This window comes from Mustelus asterias, chromosome 3, assembly GCF_964213995.1.
Source record: "Mustelus asterias chromosome 3, sMusAst1.hap1.1, whole genome shotgun sequence".
Classification (NCBI taxonomy): domain Eukaryota; kingdom Metazoa; phylum Chordata; class Chondrichthyes; order Carcharhiniformes; family Triakidae; genus Mustelus; species Mustelus asterias.
Genome location: NC_135803.1, coordinates 10532774 through 10554631, shown reverse-complemented (window position 1 = coordinate 10554631; position 21858 = coordinate 10532774). Strand labels below are relative to the sequence as shown.

General features: G+C 44.6%; 1 protein-coding gene and 2 non-coding genes across 5 annotated transcripts in view; 1 reads left to right on the top strand and 2 right to left on the bottom strand.

Moving 5' to 3' along the window:
* The window catches only part of LOC144486727 (neprilysin-like), a 215739-nt gene that overhangs the window by 139981 nt on the left and 53900 nt on the right, over window positions 1–21858 (top strand). For all 3 annotated transcript variants that reach the window (XR_013496332.1, XM_078204768.1, XM_078204757.1), the window contains 4 exons: window positions 1444–1580; window positions 3795–3888; window positions 6260–6388; window positions 17978–18076. Coding sequence is in view for 2 of the 3 variants with exons in the window: in XM_078204768.1 (XP_078060894.1) it covers window positions 1444–1580; window positions 3795–3888; window positions 6260–6388; window positions 17978–18076 (459 nt within the window). In the remaining variant the exon portion in view is untranslated. The remainder of the gene's footprint in view (window positions 1–1443; window positions 1581–3794; window positions 3889–6259; window positions 6389–17977; window positions 18077–21858) is intronic.
* Window positions 7851–8043, bottom strand: LOC144491994 (U2 spliceosomal RNA). Its single transcript, XR_013497552.1, has one exon. It is a non-coding gene; the product is annotated as a U2 spliceosomal RNA (small nuclear RNA).
* Window positions 10839–10911, bottom strand: trnaf-gaa (transfer RNA phenylalanine (anticodon GAA)). The gene has a single exon. It is a non-coding gene; the product is annotated as a tRNA-Phe (tRNA).

The window sequence follows — 21858 nt, the reverse complement described above, 5'->3', positions numbered from 1 at the left end:
ATGAGGGTAGGGCAGTGGATGTTGTCTACATGGACTTCGGTAAAGCCTTTGACAAGGTCCCTCATGGCAGAAGGTGAAGTTGCATGGGATCAGAGTGAGCTGGCAAGGTGGATACAAAACTGGCTCGGACAAAGAAGACAGAGGATAGCAGTGGAAGAGTACATTTTTGAATAGAGGGCTGTGACAAGTGGCTTTCCTCAGGGATCAGTGATGGGACCTTTGCTGTTTGTAATATATATAAATGATTTGGAGGAAAATGTAACTGGTTTGATTAGTAAGTTTGCGGACGACACAAAGGTTGGTGGATTTGCAGACAGTGATGAGGACCATCAGAGGATACAGCAGGATATAGATCAGTTGGAGACTTGGGTGGAGAGATGGCAGATGGAGTTTAATCTGGACAAATGTGAGGTAATGCATTTTGGAAGGTCTAATACAGATAGGAAATATACAGTAAATGGCTGAACCCTTAAGAGTATTGATAGGCAAAGGGATCTGGGTGTACAGGTACACAGATCACTGAAAGTGGCAATACAGGTGGAGAAGGAAGTCAAGAAGGCATACGGCATGCTTGCCATCATCAGCCGGGGCACTGAGTTTAAAAATTGGCAAGTCATGTTGCAGCTTTATAGAACTTAAGTTAGGCCGCATTTGAAATATAGTGTTCAATTCTGGTTGCCACACTACCAGAAGGATGTGGAGGCTTTGGAGAGGGTACAGAAAAGATTTACCAGGATGTTGCCTGGTATGGAGGGCATTAGCTATGAGGAGAGATTGGAGAAACTTGGTTTGTTGAGGGGCGACCTGATAGAAGTCTACAAGATTATGAGAGCATGGATAGAGTGGATAGTCAAAAGCTTTTTCCCAGGCTGAAAGAGTCAACTACTAGGGGGCAGAGGTTTAAGCTGTGAGGGGCAAGATTTAAAGGAAATGTACAAGGCAGATTTTTTACACAGAGAGTAGTGGATGCCTGGAACCAGTTGCCGGGGGAGGTAGTGGAAGCGGATACGATAGTGACTTTTAAGGGGCGTCTTGACAAAGACATGTATAGGATGGGAATAGAGGGATATGGTCCCCGGAAGGGTAGGGGGTTTTAGTTCAGTCGGGCAACATGGTTGGTGCAGGCTTGGAGGGCCGAAGGGCCTGTTCCTGTGCTGTAATTTTCTTTGTTCTTTGTTGTTCTTTGTTCTGACAGGCCAGGATGAACCGGTTGGGTTTTAACAACAAGTTGTGAGTTTGATGGTCACTTTTATGTTTGATTATAATGTTTTCTTTCTTCATTTGTTTTCACTTAGTTGGCAGGCAGGTGTTTCCTTAAAGAGAAAATAAAATTGTGAGTGCAAAGGTCTATTAAGTCTGTGTCGGTGAAAGCGTGCAGTTTTAATTTTTATGATGATTTATGCAGATGGAATTATGTATTCGATTTGTGTTTTCTTGATACAGTCATTCAGCTGGAAGAACTTCATCAATCAAATCCTCTCCAACGTGTCTCTGACTGTGACGGATACTGAACCAATTGTTGTTTATGCACCAAATTATCTTAAGAAACTGGCACCTATTCTCTCCAAATATCAGCCAAGGTATGTATGCAAGAAGTGGGGTGTGCTTTGTATATATATATATATATACACACTACATATATCTATATATATATATATGTGTGTATGTACATACAAATAGAATTTAATACATGCAGCAGGGGTCTTGCCCGCTGGCTGGGGGGCAGAAGAAAGAGCCACATTGTCTCTTTACAGCAATGCCAACCCCACAGTAAGTGCCAGTCAGAGGCTGACAGATCTTTGTTGCTCAGAAGTGCCACCAGAGACTTGGTGGCTGCCACCAGTAATGCATCCACCAAGATCACCCTGGGATCCAGTCCACAGGTAAGTGATGGAGGGAGAGGGATTGCAGGATGGTGGTTGTGGGGGAAAAGGGGTGAAGGGTGGACAGCAGCAGAAAGGGGAGTGACTCTCAGTAGGACTCCTTTCCTCAGGCCAAGTCCCCCGAGGCACTGCCCCAGAAGATTTTTTAAATCAATCCACGGGATGTGGCTGTTGCTGGCAGTTATCCATCCCTAATTGCCCTTCAACTGAGCAGCTTATTCTGCCATTTTAGAGGGCATTTTAAGAGTCAACTAATCGCTGTGGAGCTGGAGTCACATGTAGACCAGACCAGGTAAGGACGGCAGATGGGTTTTTAAAACAATCGACAAAGGTTTCATGGTCATCAGTAGATTCTTAATTCCAGATATTTTTCAAAATTCCACCATCTGCGGGAATTCGAACCCGGGTCCCCAGAACATTAACTGATTTGATTTTTAAAAATTTGATTATTATTGTCACATGTATTAACATACAGTGAAAAGTATTGTTTCTTGCATGCTATACAGACAAAACATACCATTCATAGAGATGGAAACGAGCAAGTGTAGAATGTAGTGTTACAGTCACAGTTAGGGTGTAGAGAAAGATCAACTTAATGCGAGGTAAGTCCATTCAAAAGTCTGACAGCAGCAGGGAAGAAGCTGTTCTTGAGTCGGTTGACATGTGACCTCAGACTTTGGTTTCTAGATTAATGGTCTCGCAATAATACCACACGGCCAATGCCTCCCTGGGCATTAATTGTCCGCTTAAGGTCTTCAATTGGTGACTTGTCTGACCATGAGTCTTTCTGATGTGGAGATGCCGGCGTTGGACTGGGGTAAACACAGTAAGAAGTTTAACAACACCAGGTTAAAGTCCAACAGGTTTATTTGGTAGCAAAAGCCACACATGAGTCTTTCTGCCATGGACTGAATTGGGGCAGAAGCGAGAAGGTAGCAGGGTTCCCACCCGTAGCCAAACTCCCTAGGTGGGAGGACATTAACTTATAACATAACCCTTCTCAAAAGATGTAGCACTTTAAAGTTTTATTAGTGTCACCAGTAGGCTTACATTCACACTGCAATGAAGTTACTGTGAAAATCCCCTAGTCGCCGCACTCCGGCGCCTGTTCGGGTACACTGAGGGAGAATTTGGCATGGCCAATGAGCCTAACCAGCACATCTTTCAGACTGCGTGAGGAAACCGGAGCACCCGGAAGAAACCCACGCAGACACAGGGAGAACGTGCAGACTCCTCACAGACAGTGACCCAACTGAGAATCGGACCCAGGTCCCTGGCACTATGAGGCAGCAATGCTAACCACTGTGCCACCGTGCCATCCACTTGGAGAACTGCTATTAGCCCCAGGAATACTCAGCTGATCAGTGAACAAAAGTCACTATTGATTGCTATGCTACGGCAACAACTTGGATATATATAAATATATAGAGCCTTTAAAATCATAAAAAGATCCAAGGTTATTCACGGGGGTGGAGCGGGGCGGGGTGCTGATATGACAAGAATGGGCCTCAATCCAAAGAAAGGTATATTTAGGATAGGCAAAGTGAGGGATTTTAAAATGAGAAAGAGATGGAGAGGCTGTGAAGTTCTGAGAGGGGAGCCTGAGTACACTGATGACCAAAGGCACAACCACTAAAACTGAATGGAAGAAAGATGCCCAAACTGAACAGAGACAGAGTCCTCAGGGTTTGTGGGACTTGATAAGAATTCCCATCAGAAAATGTCGCGCGTAGATGTCACTGAAGGGCAGGATACTATTTCGATAGTTATTTGTAATGGCTTGCCCAATACAATAGCACAGATTACATGTAACCTGAGCTCACACTTGGAGAATAGACACTTGAGTGAGGTATTGAAAGGCTGTCCTCCCAGCACCTGCTTCATAACACAATTTGCTTATGTGACCTGCAGGGATATTCAAAACTACATCATGTGGAGGCAAGTGATGGATCTTGTGGGTAGTCTGAGTTCTGCCTACAAGGAGACAAGGAAAGCATTTCGTAAGGTGAGATGTATTTATCTTTCAAACACTCACAAGCTGTTTATCTATTTACCTGCAAGTATGTACGAGATGGTGATAACATTAGGCGAGAGACATCAGATATTCAGTCCATGGTTACGTCTAGTGGTCAGAGCCTGAAACTACAACATAATAGTTGACATTGCAAAACTGAAAGGGAATTCCTGACATAAAAATTGACGGTCGTAAAAGTGACAGTATAAAAGACCCAGGACACCTTGAGGTGGGGTTTATAGGCAGCCTGTGCACAATCGAAGCAAGTACATATTCAATTTTTAATTACGTAGAAATACATGAGGACATTTTTCAAGAGAAATAATATAAGGGGAAATGTCACATGGTCCGCCAATAGTCATTTGGTGAGACAGAACTTGAATATTGCTGAAAAAAATACTTTACCGATGCTTTTTGTCTTGTACTTATCAGGAGAGCTCATAAGGAATGGGGAATAACAAATAATACTGCATGAGAAGCGAGTGCTGATTGGGTGGCAAGTGAACTCTTATTGGTGGAGGCGTTGTCATGGAGAATGCAGCATGGAACAGTTAACTGACCAGCTTTCTTGAAATTTAAACTGGGCAGTTGACTCTGATTGGTCGAGGCATTGTCCTGGGGAATGAACCAGGGAATGACTCTTTTCTAAGCTTGTTGCTGAGTTGAAATAGGTGCAAAGTATAGACATATTCCTTCTGTCTGCAAAGGACAGGGCCTTGTGTGTACATGTATGTGGCCTCTGGAGATGCCGGTGTTGAACTGGGGTAAACACATTAAGAAGTTTAACAACACCAGGTTAAAGTCCAACAGGTTTATTTGGTTTTATTACAATGCATAAGTGAGTCACACTGTGCACCTGACTGACAATCTTAAACTGGTTTTCAGTGTAATCCTTAGCACAATCAGGATTGTTTATGAAGTGCCATCCAATTGCAGAATCACACCTAATGTTGGCCACAATGTTTTGAGTTTTGCAAGCACAGGCTCTTTCGATGCGGTCAGTTCTTTGCCTGCTGTTAACAGCTGAAGGGAGATTCAATGGGCCGAATGGTCTCCTTCGGCATTTTAGGGCATTCACACACGGGGCCTTGCCCTTTGTAGTCAGAAGGAACATGTATTTTTTTAAAGTTTATTTATTAGTCAGAAGTAAGGCTTACATTAACATTGCAATGAAGTTACTGTGAAATCCCCCTAGTCGCCACACTCCGGCGCCTGTTTGGGTCAATGCACCTAACCAGCAGGTCTTTCAGACTGTGGGAGGAAACCGGAGCACCCGGAGGAAACCCAGGCAGACATGGGGAGAACGTGCAAACTCCACACAGACAGTGACCCAAGCCGGGAATCGAACCCAGGTCCCTGGCGCTGTGAGGCAGCATGGCTAACCACTGTGCCACTGTGCCGCCCAACTTGTTCACACAACGTGTCCCTTTTCGACAAAACAAAAACTTGGGAACAGTCATTCCCTGTTTCATTGCCCAGGACAATGCCTTGGCCACTCAGAGTTGACCTGTCCAATATGAATTGAAACAAATCTTGTCAGTTAACTGTTCCATGCTGCATTATCCATGACAACGCATTCACCAATCAGAGTCCACTTGCAGAACAATCAGCACTCTCTTCTCATGTAATATAAAAAGGTTATTCTTGATTAGTTTTGGTAATTTTTTGTGAGCTATCCCGGTGAGTGCAAGACAAAAACATTTCATAGCATGTTTCTTTTCCAGCAATAGTCAGGGCTGCCAATTCACTATCACTCCTTTTATTCTTTGATAGAAAAATCAAAATCGACCCAAACGAGTTTTAAATTGAAAGCTACACTAGGAAAGCATTCCCAGAATACTAATGTATTCTGAAAAAGGTCATTAAAAATTCACCTCTTGGCTGGAGTACTTGTTTCTAATTTGATTCGCCTGGGTCTCTTATAGAACCATAGAATCCTACAGTGCAGAAGGAGGCCATTTGGCCCATCGAGTCTGCACCGACCACAATCCCACCCAGGTCCTATCCCCATAACCCCACGTATTTACCCTAGCCAGTTCCCCTGACACTCAGGAGGCAATTTAGCATGGCCAATCCACCTCACCCGCAAATCTTTGGACTTTTGGAGGAAACCGGAGCACGCGGAGAAAACCCACACAGACACGGGGGGGAACGTGCAAACTCCACACAGACAGTGACCCAGGCTGGGAATTGAACCTGGGTCCCCGGCACTGTGAGGCAGCAATGCTCACCACTGTTCCACCCTGCCGCCCCCTTACACAGAGCTGGCAGCCACTTTGTTCAAGTCAATACCAGCCAATCAGCTTTTTAAATGTGAATCTTTTAGCTCAGATTTCTCATTTTTTTTGTTGGTTTCTGGCAGGCCCTTTATGGGACAACATCTGAGACTGCAGTTTGGAGAAAGTGTGCAAACTATGTCAACAATAACATGGATAAAGCTGTCGGACGTCTGTACGTGGACGATGCTTTTGCTGGAGAGAGCAAACAAAAGGTAAGTTCATCATTTAGAACACTTTTAAAGAGATATTTTTAATGATTTTTTTACGCTGATATAAAATTGAGGGATTTATTACTGGGAGATGGAACAGCTTCCAACTTTAAGAACAGTTAAGAACGGTAGGTTTATACTAACTCCAGGAGTCGACTGTAAAGAAACAGTGCTTTATTGCACAAAATAAAGTAAAGAAAAAACCATAAGCCTGCGGTGAACACAAACAGGTCCCAACCGGGGCAATATAATAATGGACCCACTCAGGGGCCTGCTTTATGCAGAGCTCGGTATACGAGCTCCACCTGGTGAGTTAATTACCAACCACCAGGGAGCTCGTATTCGATGGGTCCTACAGGGTGGTCAATCAGTGATTCCCCCATGCAAGTCCTGAGGGTTAGCACAAAGTTGGTATTAAGCAAATGCAAATGTTTACGATCCTGAACTTGTTATCAAATCATTGAAAGATATCATTGAAGAGGTATGTGCAAGCACTCCTAGTGTGGGGCTTTTAATGGAGTCTTGTTACTGTCCTAACATGCTGGGAAACAGGGTCCACAAGACAACCTCAATGTCCTTTAGGCCAAAGAAGAGACCCATTAAATTATTAACTTAATTTGCATGTGTCCCTCTCAATATAGGCAGTTACATTTTCAACCGTCACTTACACACATTGAAAGAAAGGACTTGCATTTCTACAGTGCCTTTAATAACCTCAGCACATCCCAAAATGCCTACTATGTACATTTGAGGTTAAAGTTTAAATTTTACGTATTAGTGTCTCAAGCAGGCTTGCATTAACACTGCGATGAAGTTACTGTGAGAATCCCCTAGTCACTACACTCTGGCGTCTCTTCGTGTACACTGAGGGAGAATTTAGCATGGCCAATGCACCTAACCAACACATCTTACAGACTGTGGGAGGAAACCGGAGCGCCTGGAGGAAACCCACGCAGACACGGGGAGAAAGTGCAGACTCCACACAGACAGTGACCCAAGCCAGGAATTGAACCCGGGTCCCTGGCGCTGTGAGGCAGCAGTGCTAACCAGTGTGCCATGAGATGTAATCATGTGGGGAAAGCAGCAGCTGATTTACATATGACAATCTCCTACAAACAGCAATCTAATAATGACCTGACAATCTGTTTTTAGTGTTTTAAAGGAAAGGTAAGTCAGGTTGGGCCTACACTCACTGGAGTTTAGAAGAATAAGAGGTGGTCGTATTGAAACATATAAGATTCTGAGGGGGCTTGACAGGGCAGATACTGAGAGGATGTTTCCCCTCATGAATAGGAGACACAGTCTAAAAATAAAGAGTATTTCATTCTTTTTTCTAATTTTTTTAATACTTTTCCAATTCAATCAAATCAAATCCAATTCAGAGTCTCAACAAGTTGAGACATTTCCGATCCAGGCTGACAAGACAGGGCGGGTGACTAAGCCACCCTGTCCTGGGCCTGATCTACATGAGTCAAGCTGATTGGAGAAGGGGGAGGATCCAAGACTTGAGCTCATTTGCATCTTAGCCAAAAGGCCGAGATGCCGCTTTTAAAAATTGCTTCATATGAAACATATGAAACCTCAGCGTAACCTCATGACCTCAACCAAGTGCAGATCCGATACTACACTTGATCTTAGCCAAAAGGCCGAGAAGCGATATTCTTTTGTGATAAGGGCATCGCTGGCTGGGCCAGTATTTATTGCCTGTCCTAATTGCCCTCAGAGGGTATTTGAGAGTCAACCACATTTCTGTGGGACTGGAGTCACATGTAGGCAGGCCAGGTAAGGACAGCAGATTTCCTTCTCTAAACGACATTAGTGAACCAGATCCATTATTACAACAATCAACAATGGTTTCATTGTCATCATCAGACTTTTAATTCCAGATTTGTATTGAATTCAAATTACACCATCTGCTACTGTGGGATTTGAACCTGGATCCCCAGATCTTGCTCCGGGTCTCTGGCTTATGAGTCCAGTGAAAAAACCATGGTGCTGCTCCCTCCTGGATTTCAGATGGAGATGATGAGAAATTTCTTCTCAGTGGGTCATTTGTGTTTGAAATTCTCTCCCCCAGAGAGCAGTGGAGACTGGGTCATTGAGTATATTCAAGGCTGAACTAGACAGATTTTTGATGGACAAGTGAGCTAAAGGCTATGGTGAGCAGGCAGGAAAGTGGAGTTAAGGCCACAGCCAGAATAGACATGAATTTGCTGGAGGGTGGAGCGGGCTTGATGGGCCAAATGGCCCCCTGCTCCTAATTCTTACCATATTAGGACGTTGGACTTGGGTAGGCACAGTACGTAGTCCCACAACACCAGGTTAAAGTCGAACAGGTTTATTTAGTAGCACGAGCTTTCGGAGCATTGCTCCTTCATCAGGTGAGTGCCTGATGAAGGAGCGGCGCACCGAAAGCTCGGGCTATCAAATAAACCTGTTGGACTTTAGCCTAGTGTTGTGAGACTACTTACTGTGCCTACCCCAGTCCAACGCCGGCATCTCCACATTGTGGTAATGGGGACAGGGCCTGGGTGGGATTGTTGTCAGTGCAGGCTCTATGGGCTGAATGGCCTCCTTCTGTACTGTAGGGATTCTATGATTCTAAGTCATAATAAAGCTCCTTTGAGAAAACTACGTGCCATCATAGAAAACCACCCCCTACTGGAACAGTATGAAATCTACGGGGAGCAACGGAATGGCCCTTGTTTCATGCTTCTTTGAAGAGCTGCTCAGGTTAAAAAATAAATAAATTGAGGAGCTTTTGCAAAAATGTAAGTAAAGCAAACATGCAGGCTGGAATTCTCCGGCCTTTCACGCCCCGCTGCCAGCGAGGACGGGGAATTTGGCGCTCAGACAAATCTCCATTCACTGCAGCGGGACCAGAGAATCCTGCTGGCGTGAACAGGACGGAGAATTCTGGCCGCAGGGTTACACTGCTATTGAAGGGCCATTGAGTGGTGATAATTCAAGAGCTGTACAATCTACACTTAACAAATCACTGCTCCTTTCAAACCTGACCTCTTAATATTTCTAATTAACTGACTACAAAGCTTATTGTTACAGTGCAGGAATGAAAGCGTAATTGAACTGAAGACAAAGGACTGTTTTACAGGCACCGTACTGTCTGTGTGAAATACTACGATAAAAACAGCCCTTTGGGCAAATATGTATTTTTCAATCTCCTTATGGACATTTAAAAGAAGAAAAAACTGCAACTGGCAAATTAATAATCAATGGGATCTTCATAATAGCCCATACAGTTCGTTAAAGCTTAACTATATCTTGACTAAAATACCTGTCCGTCAGTATACCAAGAGACATGGCATCAGCAAAACATTGATCAAAGTACACTGAGGTACAAAATGCAATGCCCATCAGATTAAACAGTCTGCCAATCTCACAATATTTCAAACAAATGTTCTCCAAGGTATTTATCTACCGATGCTTTTCCCTTACTTTTAACCAATGCATCTCTTTAAATCCAACATTTTTGAGCATAGCTTATCTTGAAACTTGAGAGACTGGATAGGCTTGGATTGTTTTCTTTAGAACAGAGAACACTAAGGGGGGGACATGATTGAGGTGTATAAGATTATGTGGGGTATGGACAGGGTGAATAGGGAGCAACTGTTCCCCTTGGTTGAGGGGCCAATCACGAGGGAGCACAGTTTTAGGGTGAGGGGCAAGAGATTCAGAGGGAATTTGAGAAAAAGCTTTTTCATTCAGAGGGTGTTGGGAATCTGGAATGCACTGCCTGGGAAGATAGTGGAGACCAGAAACCTTATAATCTGTACAAATATTTGGAGAAGCACTTGAAATAGCATAATATTCAATGATATGGGACAAGTGCAGGAAAATTGGATTGGCGCACCTTTAGTGATAAATATTGGCGGTGCAGACTCAATATGCCAAAGGGCCTTTTCTGCACTGCAGGACTCTATGACTCTATGAAATGTTGGTTGATTTGGTCTTAGCCAGTATAGTTAACTGAAGTTCTGAGATTGCATTTCTATTGAGCATATTCCCCCCGGAAGAAAGACAGTTCAGATTATGTGGTGTGATTCCCAAATTTCTGGTCATTAAAATCAGTGGACCAGATTTGCATAGAGGAATCATAGAATTCTTACAGTGCAGTAGGAGGCCATTCGGCCCAAAGAGTCTGCACTGATCCTATTCCCATAATCCCTCATATTAACCCTGCAAATCCTCCTGACACTAGGGTTAATTTAGCACGGCCAATCAACCTAACCCGCACATCCTTGGACTGTGGCAGGAAACCGGAGCACCCGGAGGAAACTCACGCAGACACGGGGAGAACATGCAAACACCACACAGACAGTGACCCGAGGCCGGAATTGAACCCGGGTCCCTGGCACTGAGTGGCAGCAGTGCTAACCACTGTTCCACCAAATGCCAATTGGCAGATAGCAAAGAAAGCCAGCATGTGGGTTCATGCTGAAACCCGGGATTGAACCAGGGATCTTTAGATCTTCAATCTAACACTCTCCCAGTTGAGCTATTTCAGGTTGCACTTCTGTTCATTTTCCATCTCAACTCCAACCTTTTTGAGTGGACTTGGGATTGTTGAACATGCAAAGATATTTTAATAGCATCTTCTGCTTTAGTTTATTAATCACATACATTATTGTTAAAAGTTAGCATTACCTCCTTTCAAAATCAATAAGATGGAGGCTATACTTTGCAGGGTGGCTGTTTATCATGCTATAGCTCAGTTGCTAACATGTTTTCTCTGAGTCAGCATGTTGTGCGTTGCAGAAGGTCCAATGACCTGTTGTCTTCCAGATGGGATTTGAAACCAAAGTCCCATCTGGCCTCTCAGTGGAGATGACACATATTTGAAGAAGGCCAGTGGAGTTATGGAATAGAATTATATAAGGTTCATGGCACAGAAAGAGACCACTCAGCCCATTCATGTCTGTGCAAGTTGAAAAATGAGTCACCCAGCTTCATCCCACTCTCCAGCGTTTCGTCCATAACCCCTGCAGGTTACAGCACTAGAGGTGCTAATCCAGACACATTTGAAATGAACTGAAAGTTTCTGGCTCCACAGCCCTTATTACTTTCTTGGTGATAAAATGTTACTTCAATCTTCCCTCTAATCTTTCTACCAATCATTTTAAATCAATCTCCCCTCATCAATAACCTCTCTGCTAAATTAAACAGGCCCTTTCCCATCCACTTGATCCAGGCCCCTCACAATTTTGTACATTCCAGTCAAATCTCCCCTCAGCATCCTTTGTTCCAAGGAAAACAACCCAATTCATCCAATATTTCCTCATCGCTGCAATTATCCAGTTAAAGCAACATCCTTGTAAGTCCTATCTGGACCCTCTCTAATGCAATTACATCCTTTCTGTAATGAGGTGACCAGAACTGCACACAGTACTCAAGGTGTGGCTTAACTAGTGTTTAATATAGTTCCAGCATAACCTCCTTCCTCTTATATTCTATGCCTCGCCTAATAAAGTAAAGGATTTCATATGCCCTTAAAACCACCTTATCAACCCATCATGCCACATTCAGGGATCTGTGCACATTCACCAAGAACCCTCACTTAGAGTCATAAAGTCATAGAGGTTTACAGAATGGGAACAGGCCCTTCGGCCCAACTTGTCCATGCCAGCCAGTTTTTATCATTAATTGGTTTCATGCCAGCCAGTTTCAATTGCCCGCATTTGGCCCATATCTCTGTATACCAATCTTACCCATGTGATGCGCGATAAATCACACGGGAGGCTGGATGTACCCGGGAAATAAAGGCTTTCATTGCCAACAATAACAGAGCTACTATATACAATATACAATCCCAGACTAAAGGGTCACCAGGCAGAGCAGTGACCTTTATACCTCTCCCGGAAGGCGGAGCCAGCTGGGGTGTACCATAGGACTATATTAACAGGTAGAACAGCCCAACCCTAACCCCAACAGTAACATATCTACAGACTCATAGTGCTGGCCAAACCATGGCTCAGCACTCCTGGTGGTAACCAACAATGGTTCACCACACCATGTAACTGTCTAAATACTTTTTAAAAGACAAAATTGTACCTGCCTCGTAGGTACCTGTCATTCCAGACACTCACCACCCTCTGTGTGAAAAGATTGCCCCTCTGGAACCTTTTGTATCTCTCCCCTCTCACCTTAAACCTATGCCCTCTAGTTTTAGACTCCCCTACCTTTGGGAAACTATGTTGACTGTCTACCTTATCTATACCTCTTATTATTTTATAGACCTCTATATCATCACCCCTAAGTCTCCTACGCTCCAGGGAAAAAAGTCCCAGTCTATCCAGCCTCTCCTTACAACTCAAACCATCAAGTCTCGGTCGCATCCTAGTAAATCTTTTTTGCCCTCTTTCTAGTTTAATAACATCCTTTTTATAATAGGGTGACCAGAACTGTACACAGTATTCCAAGTGTGGCCTTATCAATGTTTTGTACAACCTCAATAAGACTCCTGTATTCAATGTTCTGACCAATTAAACCAAGCATGCTGAAGCCTTCTTCATCTTGTCCACCTGTGGCTCCACTTTCAAGGAGCTATGAACCTGTACCCCGAGATCACTTTGTTCTATAACTCTCCCTAACGCCCTACCATTAACTGAGTAAATCCTGCCCTGATTCGATCTACCAAAATGCATCACGTTTTATTTGTCTAAATTAAACTCCATCTGCCATTCATCAGCCCACTGGCCCAATTGATCAAGATCCCGTTTCAATCCAAGATTACCTTCTTCACTGTCTACTATGCCACCAATTTTGGTGTCATCTGCAAACTTACTAACCATGGCTCCTAAATTTTCATCCAAATCATTAATATAAATAACAAATAATAGTGGACCCAGCACCGATCCCTGAGGCACACCACTGGTCACAGGCCTCCAATTTGGAAAACAACCCTCTACAACTACCCTCTGGCTTCTGTCATCAAGCTAATTTTGTATCCAATTGGCTACCTCACCCTGGATCCCATGAGATTTAACATTATGCAAAAACCTACCATGTGGTACCCTGTCAAAGACCTTGGTAAAGTCCACGTAGTAAACATCAACTGCACTCCCCTCATCTACCTTCATGGTTACCCCTTCAAAAAGCTCAATCAAATTTGTGAGACATGATTTTCCACTCACCAAGTCATCTGACTGTCCCTAATCAGTCCTTGCCTCTCTAAATGCTTATAGATTCTGTCTCTCAGAATACCTTCGAACAACTTACCCACTACAGAAATTCGGCTCACCAGCCTGTAGTTCCCAGGCTTTTCCTTGCAGCCCTTCTTAAACAAAGGCACAACATTTGCCACCCTCCATTCTTCAGGCACCTGTTGCTTTCAATGATTCAAATGTCTCTGCTAGGGGACCCGCCATTTCCTCCCTAGCCTCCCACAATGTCCTGGGATATAATTCATCAGGTCCCGGGGATTTGTCTACTTTAATGCACTTTAAGACTTCCAGCACCTCCTTCTCTGTAATATGTGCACTCCTCAAGACATCACTTCCTCTACACCTCTCAGCACCTTTAGTGTCCTTACTGATGCTTATCTCTTGGTCAACATCACAATAAAACAGGTTACCTGGTTGATATCATATTGCTATTTGTGGGAGCTTGCTATGCACAAATTGGCTGTTTTGTTTCCCACATTGCAACAGTAATTACACATCAGGAGTGTTTCATTGGCTGGAAGGGACTTTGGAATGTGCAATGGTTATGAAAAATGTTATATAAATGCAAGACTTTCCTTTTTCATTGTGATTTATTCTTATAAATGGACATGCCTGATTACCGATCTGAGGAACATAGGAACAGGAGTAGGCCATTCGGCCCTACAGCTACATTCATCTCATTCTTCAACGATAGGGAAAAAACAGTATTCTTGGTTTCCCAGTTTTTGCTGTTTTTTTCCATTCTGGGTTCCAACCACACCACAGGCTCAATGTCTTCCAGCGTTTCCTGTTTGCAACCTCTCATCATTCCTAATTTTTCCCAATTCACTTCTCTTCTCATGAACAACAGGTGTAAGTCCAATACTGGACCTTTCCACTTTTGATGACCTCACTTTGACAGCCTCACCGTTCTTCATGAACTTTCACCTTGCTATGATTGCCTACATGACCAGAATTTTATGTTGCTCGGCAGGCATGTGCCCAACCTAGTTAAAATCAAGTGAGAAGACGTTGATTTGATTTTGATTTGATTTATTATTGCCACACGTATTAGGATACAATAAAAAGTATTGTTTCTTGCGCGCTATACAGACAGAGCATACTGTTCATAGAGAAGGAAAGGGGAGAGTGCAGAATGTAGTGTTACAGTTGTAGCTAGGATGTAGAGAAAAATCAACTTAATGCAAGGTACGTCCATTCAAAAGTCTGACAGCAGCAGGGAAGAAGCTGTTCTTGAGTCGGTTGGTATGTGACCTCAGACTTTTGTATCTTTTTCCCAACGGAAGAAGATGGAAGAGAGAATGTCCGGGGTACATGATTATGCTGACTGCTTTTCCAAGGCAGCAGGAAGTGTAGACAGAGTCAATGGATGGGAGGCTGGTTTGTGAGATGGATTGGGCTACATTCGTGACCTTTTTTAGTTTCTTGCAGACTTGGGCAGAGCATGAGCCATACCAAGCTGTGACACAACCAGAAAGAATGCTTTCTATGGTGCATCTGTGAAAGTTGGTGAGAGGCGTAGCTAACATGCCAGATTTCCTTAATCTTCTGAGAAAGTAGAGGCATTAGTGGGTTTTCTTAACTATAGTGCCAGCATGGGGGGACCAGGACAGGTTGTTGGTGATCTAGACACCTAAACATTTGAAGCTCTTGACCATTTCTACTTGTCCCCATTGATGTAGACAGGGGCATGTCCTCCCCTATGATTCATCTCAATGTCATCACACCTTAGCACAATATGTCGCTCAGCAGGTGCGGGCATGAGTCAGAAGTGCGCCTGCCGACAATCAGGAAGGTAATTTAAAACACCAATTGCCCGGGATTGTACATTGCCTGTCTGCCTCTACAGTTGGCGGGCGGCCATTGACCAGGTGGCCTTTATGCTTTAGCTACAACCTCGACCCAGGGTGGGATGAAAGGTCAAGACTCAAATAAAATTCACCAATGTGGCTGAGTTTGTGTGTGATTGCGCTGCCCAGACACTCGTAGCCAAGATATTCCACTGAGATTTATTTTTTACAAGTCAGCAGCTCTCCCAGACAGCTCCACAGTGACTGCCCCCTTGAGGGAGCATGGTGGAAGTGCCAGCCCGCACACTTTTCTCGAATCCTGCCCTCCTGTGTGGTGCTCAGACTTTCACAGAGTGTGTTTCACGTTGAATGATCGTTAATTGGCCAGCCAGCGTAAGATTGTGTTAACAACGCGATCTCAACTGAAGTGATGATGTGGAGATGCCGGCATTGGACTGGGGTGGGCACAGTAAGACGTCTCACAACACCAGGTTAAAGTCCAACAGGTTTATTTGGAATCACGAGCTTTCGGAGCACTGCTCCTTCGTCAGGTGAGTGGATCAGCGCTCCGAAAGTTCATCATTCCAAATAAACCTGTTGGACTTAAACCTGGATTTGTGAGACATCTTACTGTGCTCAACTGAAGTGGGATTTACATCCGACTTTGGGATCTCCCTGAATGCAAAATTAAGGCCCTTGCCTATTTTGGTCCACTATTTTGGTGATTAATTGCAAAATGTCTGTAGTGAGCTCCTGCTCTGATACATCGTCTTGTATTACCTCTGAAAGTATGAAGAAAATCAATCCTCCTTTTTGTAGTCATGGGTCCATCTTATCTTAATGCTCAAAATGGAGGGTTGAGGACACATCGCTGCTTCCCTTCAACACAAAGGTAGCTTTGATAATCATAAATGCGTCTAACCCAATTCGAGCCAATACCATGATCAGTTCAATTATGTTCGATTCCGTTTGCTCTGTATCTCGATTCTATTTACTGATCCCCCTTCCATACCTGTTAATGTTCCTGCCTAACAAAGGTCAATCATCTCAGTTTGGAGAGTTTTAATTAATGTCCAACCTCAGCGGCTTTTACAAGGAGAGAATTGTAAATCTGCACTCTCCTGTGTGTGTGAATGGGAGCTCCAGGCATCATCCCTGAATAACCCAGCTCGAATTAGGGTTAGGGTTAGGGTTAGGGCGAGAACCCAGGGCGGCACGGTAGCACAGTGGTTAGCACTGCTGCTTCACAGCTCCAGGGTCCTGGGTTCGATTCCCGGCTCGGGTCACTGTCTGTGTGGAGTTTGCACATTCTCCTCATGTCTGCGTGGGTTTCCTCCGGGTGCTCCGGTTTCCTCCCACAGTCCAAAGATGTGCGGGTTAGGTTGATTGGCCAGGTTAAAAATTGCCCCTTAGAGTCCTGGGATGTGTAGGTTAGAGGGATTAGCGGGTAAATATGTGGGGGTAGAGCCTGGGTGGGATTGTGGTCGGTGCAGACTCGATGGGCCGAATGGCCTCCTTCTGCACTGTAGGGTTTCTATGAATTCTATTTTCTATGAATTTTAAGTATTGGTCCTCCTGTTCTCTCACCGGAGGAAATAATTTCTCTCTCTCTATCCTGAGTGCCTTTTTGTAACACATTCCAGTGATTTCATAATGAGAAGAATGCCGCCTTCAAGCTCCACAAGCTCAGATGTACTAGTTCACGGAGAGAAAATGGACGAGAGCGTTACTAATGGCACCGCCTGTGCAAAGATTCACACAACAGAAGCATTTACAGGAAATTCAGCTCAAAGTCAGTCTGTCCCACATGACTTGCCATCTGCTCGACTCTGCTTGTGCCTGGAGCACATTGTAAAACCTATCGCTGTGATATGAGCATTTTCTCTTCTGTAATTATGGGCCATTTGGCTGTGCTGCCCTTCAGGAGGCCTATCCAATTAGTCCCACTCCTCTACCCTTTCTTCCACTAGTCCCTTTCAAATAATTACCCACTCCCATTTCGAAAACCTTACAAGTAATGAGTTTTCAAAATAATCACCTAACAATTTCCCCAGCTCCCTCCTTGCATTTTCAGCTGCCTTCAGCCTTTGTCCCTTGGTTGCAAACCCACTTGTCAGAGGAAACATATAAGATTATGTAGGGAATAGATAAGAGAAGCAGGGAAGTTGTTTCCACTGGCAGGTGAAACTTGAACTTGGGGGCATGGCCTCAAAATAAGGGGGAGCAGATTTAGGACTCAGTTGAGGAGGAACTTCTTCACACAAAGAGTTTTTGAATCTGTGGAATTCCCTGCCCAGTGAGGCAGTTGAGGCTACCTCATTGAATGTTTTTAAGGCAAAGATAGATAAATTTTTGAACAGCAAATGAATGATGGTGAGCAGGCGGGTAAGTGGAGCTGAGTCCACGGAAAGATCAGCCCTGATCTTATTGAATGGCGGAGCAGGCTCGAGGGGCCAGATGGCCTGCTCCTGCTCCTAGTTCTTATGCTCTTATGAAAGGGTTCTTCTCCCAGTACTCCATCATGTTTATTGTTTTATCTGACAATGTTCAGTGTTCCCATTTATTCCCTCCTTTGCCCCTTCCAAACTCACTGAGTTTATTTTTTCTCCCCTTTCCTCCAGGTTGAAGAATTGATTGAGCAAATCCGTGAAGTTTTCATACAGAATTTGCACGAGCTCCCCTGGATGGACCAGGAAACCAAAGTGAAAGCGGAAGAGAAAGTACGAAGATGTAGCTATCTGTTCACCTGAGGTTTTCCCAGTTTTACAAAGACTTTCTTCATCTCTCTTTTAGATTTATGGGATGTGACATCACTGGCAAGGCCAGTATTCACCACCCATCCCTAATTGCCCTTGAGAAGGTGGTGGTGAGATGCCTTCTTGGACCCCCGCAGTCCATGTGGTGTAGGTACACCCACAGTGCTGTTCAGGAGTTTTAACTTTTAACATTTTAATCCAGTGATGATATAGGGCAGCACAGTGGCATAATGGTTAGCACTGCTGTCTCACAGCGCCAGGGACCCGGGTTCAATTCTGGTCTTGGGTCACTGTCTGTGCAGAGTCTGCACGTTCTCCCCGCGTCTGTGTGGGTTTCCTCCAGGTGCTCCAGTTTCCTCCCACAGTCCAATGGACATGCTGGTTAGGTGCATTGGCCTTGCAAAATTGCCCCTTAGTGTCAGGGGGATTAGCAGTGTAAATACGTAGGGTTATGGGGATAGGGACTGGGTGGGATTGTTGCAAGCTCGATGGCCAAGTGGCCTCCTTCTGCACTATCGGGATTCTATGATTCTGTACAAACAGTGATACAGGTCCAAGTCAGGATGGTGCGTGACTTGTAGGGAATGTGCAGGTAAGCAGTTCCTATGCACCTGCTGCCCTTTTCCATCAAAGGGTAGAGGTTGCGGGTTTGGGAAGTCCTTTTGAAGAAGTGTTTACAAGCTGTTGCAGTGCATTGTCTAGGTGGTACACACTGCAGCCATGGTGCTGTGGTGGATGTTTAAAGTGGTGGAGGGCGTGCGGACCAAGGCAGGATGATGGTGTCAAACTCCTCGATTGGTGCTGGTCGGGTAGACAGGGAGAAATCTTTTCCCATGGTGAGGGAAGACTAGGATGGGGGGCAAAAACAAAAGCAAGCCATTTGGGTGAGATGTTGGGAAACAGTCCTTCAGGAAACGTTTAGGAGCAGTGTAGAACTCTCTCCAACAAGAAAAAAGCAGTATCGGACAACTCGAGTGACGATTTTCATAGAATCATAGAATCCTACAGTGCAGGAGAACATAAAAACATAAGAAATAGAAGCAGAAGTAGGCCATCTGGCCCTTCAAGCCTGCTCCGCCATTCAATAAGATCATGGCTGATCTGATAGTGGGTCCAGTTCCACTTACCCGCCCGTTCCCCATAACCTTTAATTCCCTTATTGGCTAAAAACCTATCTATCTGTGACTTAAACACATTTAATGAGGTAGCCTCTACCGCTTCATTGGGCAGAGAATTCCAAAGATTCACTATTCTCTGGGAGAAGAAGTTCCTCCTCAACTCTGTTCTAAATTGACTCCCCCGTATTTTGAGGCTATGCCCCCTAGTTCTTGTTTCCATTGTAAGTGGAAACAATCTCGATGTTTCTACCCTGTCTAGCCCCTTCATTATCTTATATGTCTCGATAAGATCTCCCCTCAACCTTCTAAACTCCAAGGAGTACAGTCCCAGTCTGCTCAATCTCTCCTCATAAGCCAACCTCCTCATCTCCGAAATCAACCTGGTGAACCTTCTCTGCACCCCCTCCAAAGCCAATACATCCTTTTTTAAATAAGGGGACCAAAACTGTACACAGTACTCTCGGTGCGGCCTCACCAGCACCTTGTACAGTTGCAGCATGACCTCCCTGCTTCTATACTCCATCCCCCTCGCGATAAAGGCCAACATTCCACTTGCCTTCTTGACCACCTGCTGCACCTGCAAACTGTGTTTTTGTGATTCATGCACAAGGACCCCCAGGTCCCTTTGCACAGTAGCATGTTGTAATTTTTCACCGATTAAATAATAGTCCCTTTTCCTATTATTCCTTCCAAAGTGGATAACCTCACACTTACCAACGTTATACTCCATCTGCCAGATCCTCGCCCACTCACTTAACCTATCCAAATCTCTCTGCAGACTCTCCACACAATTTGCTTTCCCACCCATCTTAGTGTCATCCGCAAACTTTGTTACCCTACACTCGGTCCCCTCCTCCAGATCATCTACGTATATCGTAAATAGTTGAGGCCCCAGCACCGATCCCTGCGGCACGCCACTAGTCACGGATTGCCAACCAGACAAGCACCCATTTATACCTACTCTCTGTTTTCTGTTAGATAGCCAAACTTCAATCCACGCTAACACTTTACCACCAACTCTGTGCACCTTTATCTTTTGCAGTAACCTTTTGTGAGGCACTTTATCGAAAGCCTTCTGGAAATCCAAATACAATACAGGTGTTCCCCCCTGTCAACCGCACTCGTCACCTCCTCAAAAAACTCCAGTTAATTAGTCAAACATGACTTTCCCTTCCTGAATCCATGCTGCATCTGCTTGATTGAACCATTCTTATCCAGGTGTCCTGCTATTTCTTCCTTTATGATAGATTCCAGCATTTTCCCAACTACGGATGTTAAGCTAACCAGCCTGTAATTACCTGCCTTTTGTCTGCCTCCTTTTTTAAACAGTGGCGTTACATTAGCTGTTTTCCAATCAGCTGGCACCTCCCCAGAGTCCAGTGAATTTTGATAGATTAGAACTAATGCATTTGCTATTGCCTCTGCCGTTTCTTTTAGTACCCTGGGATGCATTCCATCTGGACCAGGGGATTTGTCTATCTTTAGTCCCATTAGCCTACCCAGCACGACCTCTTTAGTAATAGTGATCGTTTTAAGGTCCTCACCCCCTACAGTCCCATGACCGTCTATTTTTGGTATGCTATTTGTGGTATGCTAATAGGAGGAGGCTGTTTGGCCCATCAAGCCTGCACCAACAATAATCCCATCCAGGCCCTATCCCCATAACACCATGTATTTACCCTGCTAATCTCCCTGACACTAAGGGACAATTTAGTATGGCCAATCAATCTAACCCGCACATCTTTGGAGTGTGAGAGGAAACCAGAGCACCCAGAGGAAACCCACGCAGACACGGGGAGAATGTGCAAACTTCACACAGGCAATGACCCAAAGCAGGAATCAAACCCAAGTCCTTGGTGCTGTGAGGCAACAATGCTAACCACTGTGCCACCGTGCCGCCCAGCTAATCACTGTGCCGCCCAGCTAATCACTGTGCCACCGTGCCGCCCAGCTAATCACTGTGCTACCGTGCCGCCCATTTTACAGGTAAGATTGTTAGACCTTTGTTAGCCAAGGGCACAAAGGGGGTAAAGTCAGCTGGCTGGAATTAGGATACAAATCCACCATCAATTGATTGAATAACTGAACTAGTTCATGGGCTGAATGGCCTCCTGCTTCAACCAAGACTTCCAGCTGGGAGACTGGAGGACATAAATCCCGGGATCGTTTAAGAATCGACTGGACATTCTGAGGGAGGAGCTGGAGATTTTATTTTGGTATTGACGGGATAATATAGGATAAATAGCCATTCTCATCCATATCTATTTCTGATCTTGTAAAAGGAAATGGATGATAAGTGACTTTCCCAAGCCCAAGGACTACAATGTCAATCACCTGTCATTACAGAACCCAGTGACTTGGGTTCGATTCCCAGCTTGAGTCACTGTCTGTGCGGAGTCTGCACATTCTCCCCGTATCTATGTGGGTTTCCTTCCGGTGCTCCGGTATCCTCCCACCGTCAAAAGATGTGCTGGTTAGGTGCATTGGCCATGCAAAATTCTTCCTCAGTGTACCGCTGGAGTGTGGCAACTAGGAGATTTTCACAGTAACTTCATTGCAGGGTTAATGTAAGCCTACTTGTGACATTAATAAATAAACTTAACTTAGCTCCTGGAAAGAACTGTTCAA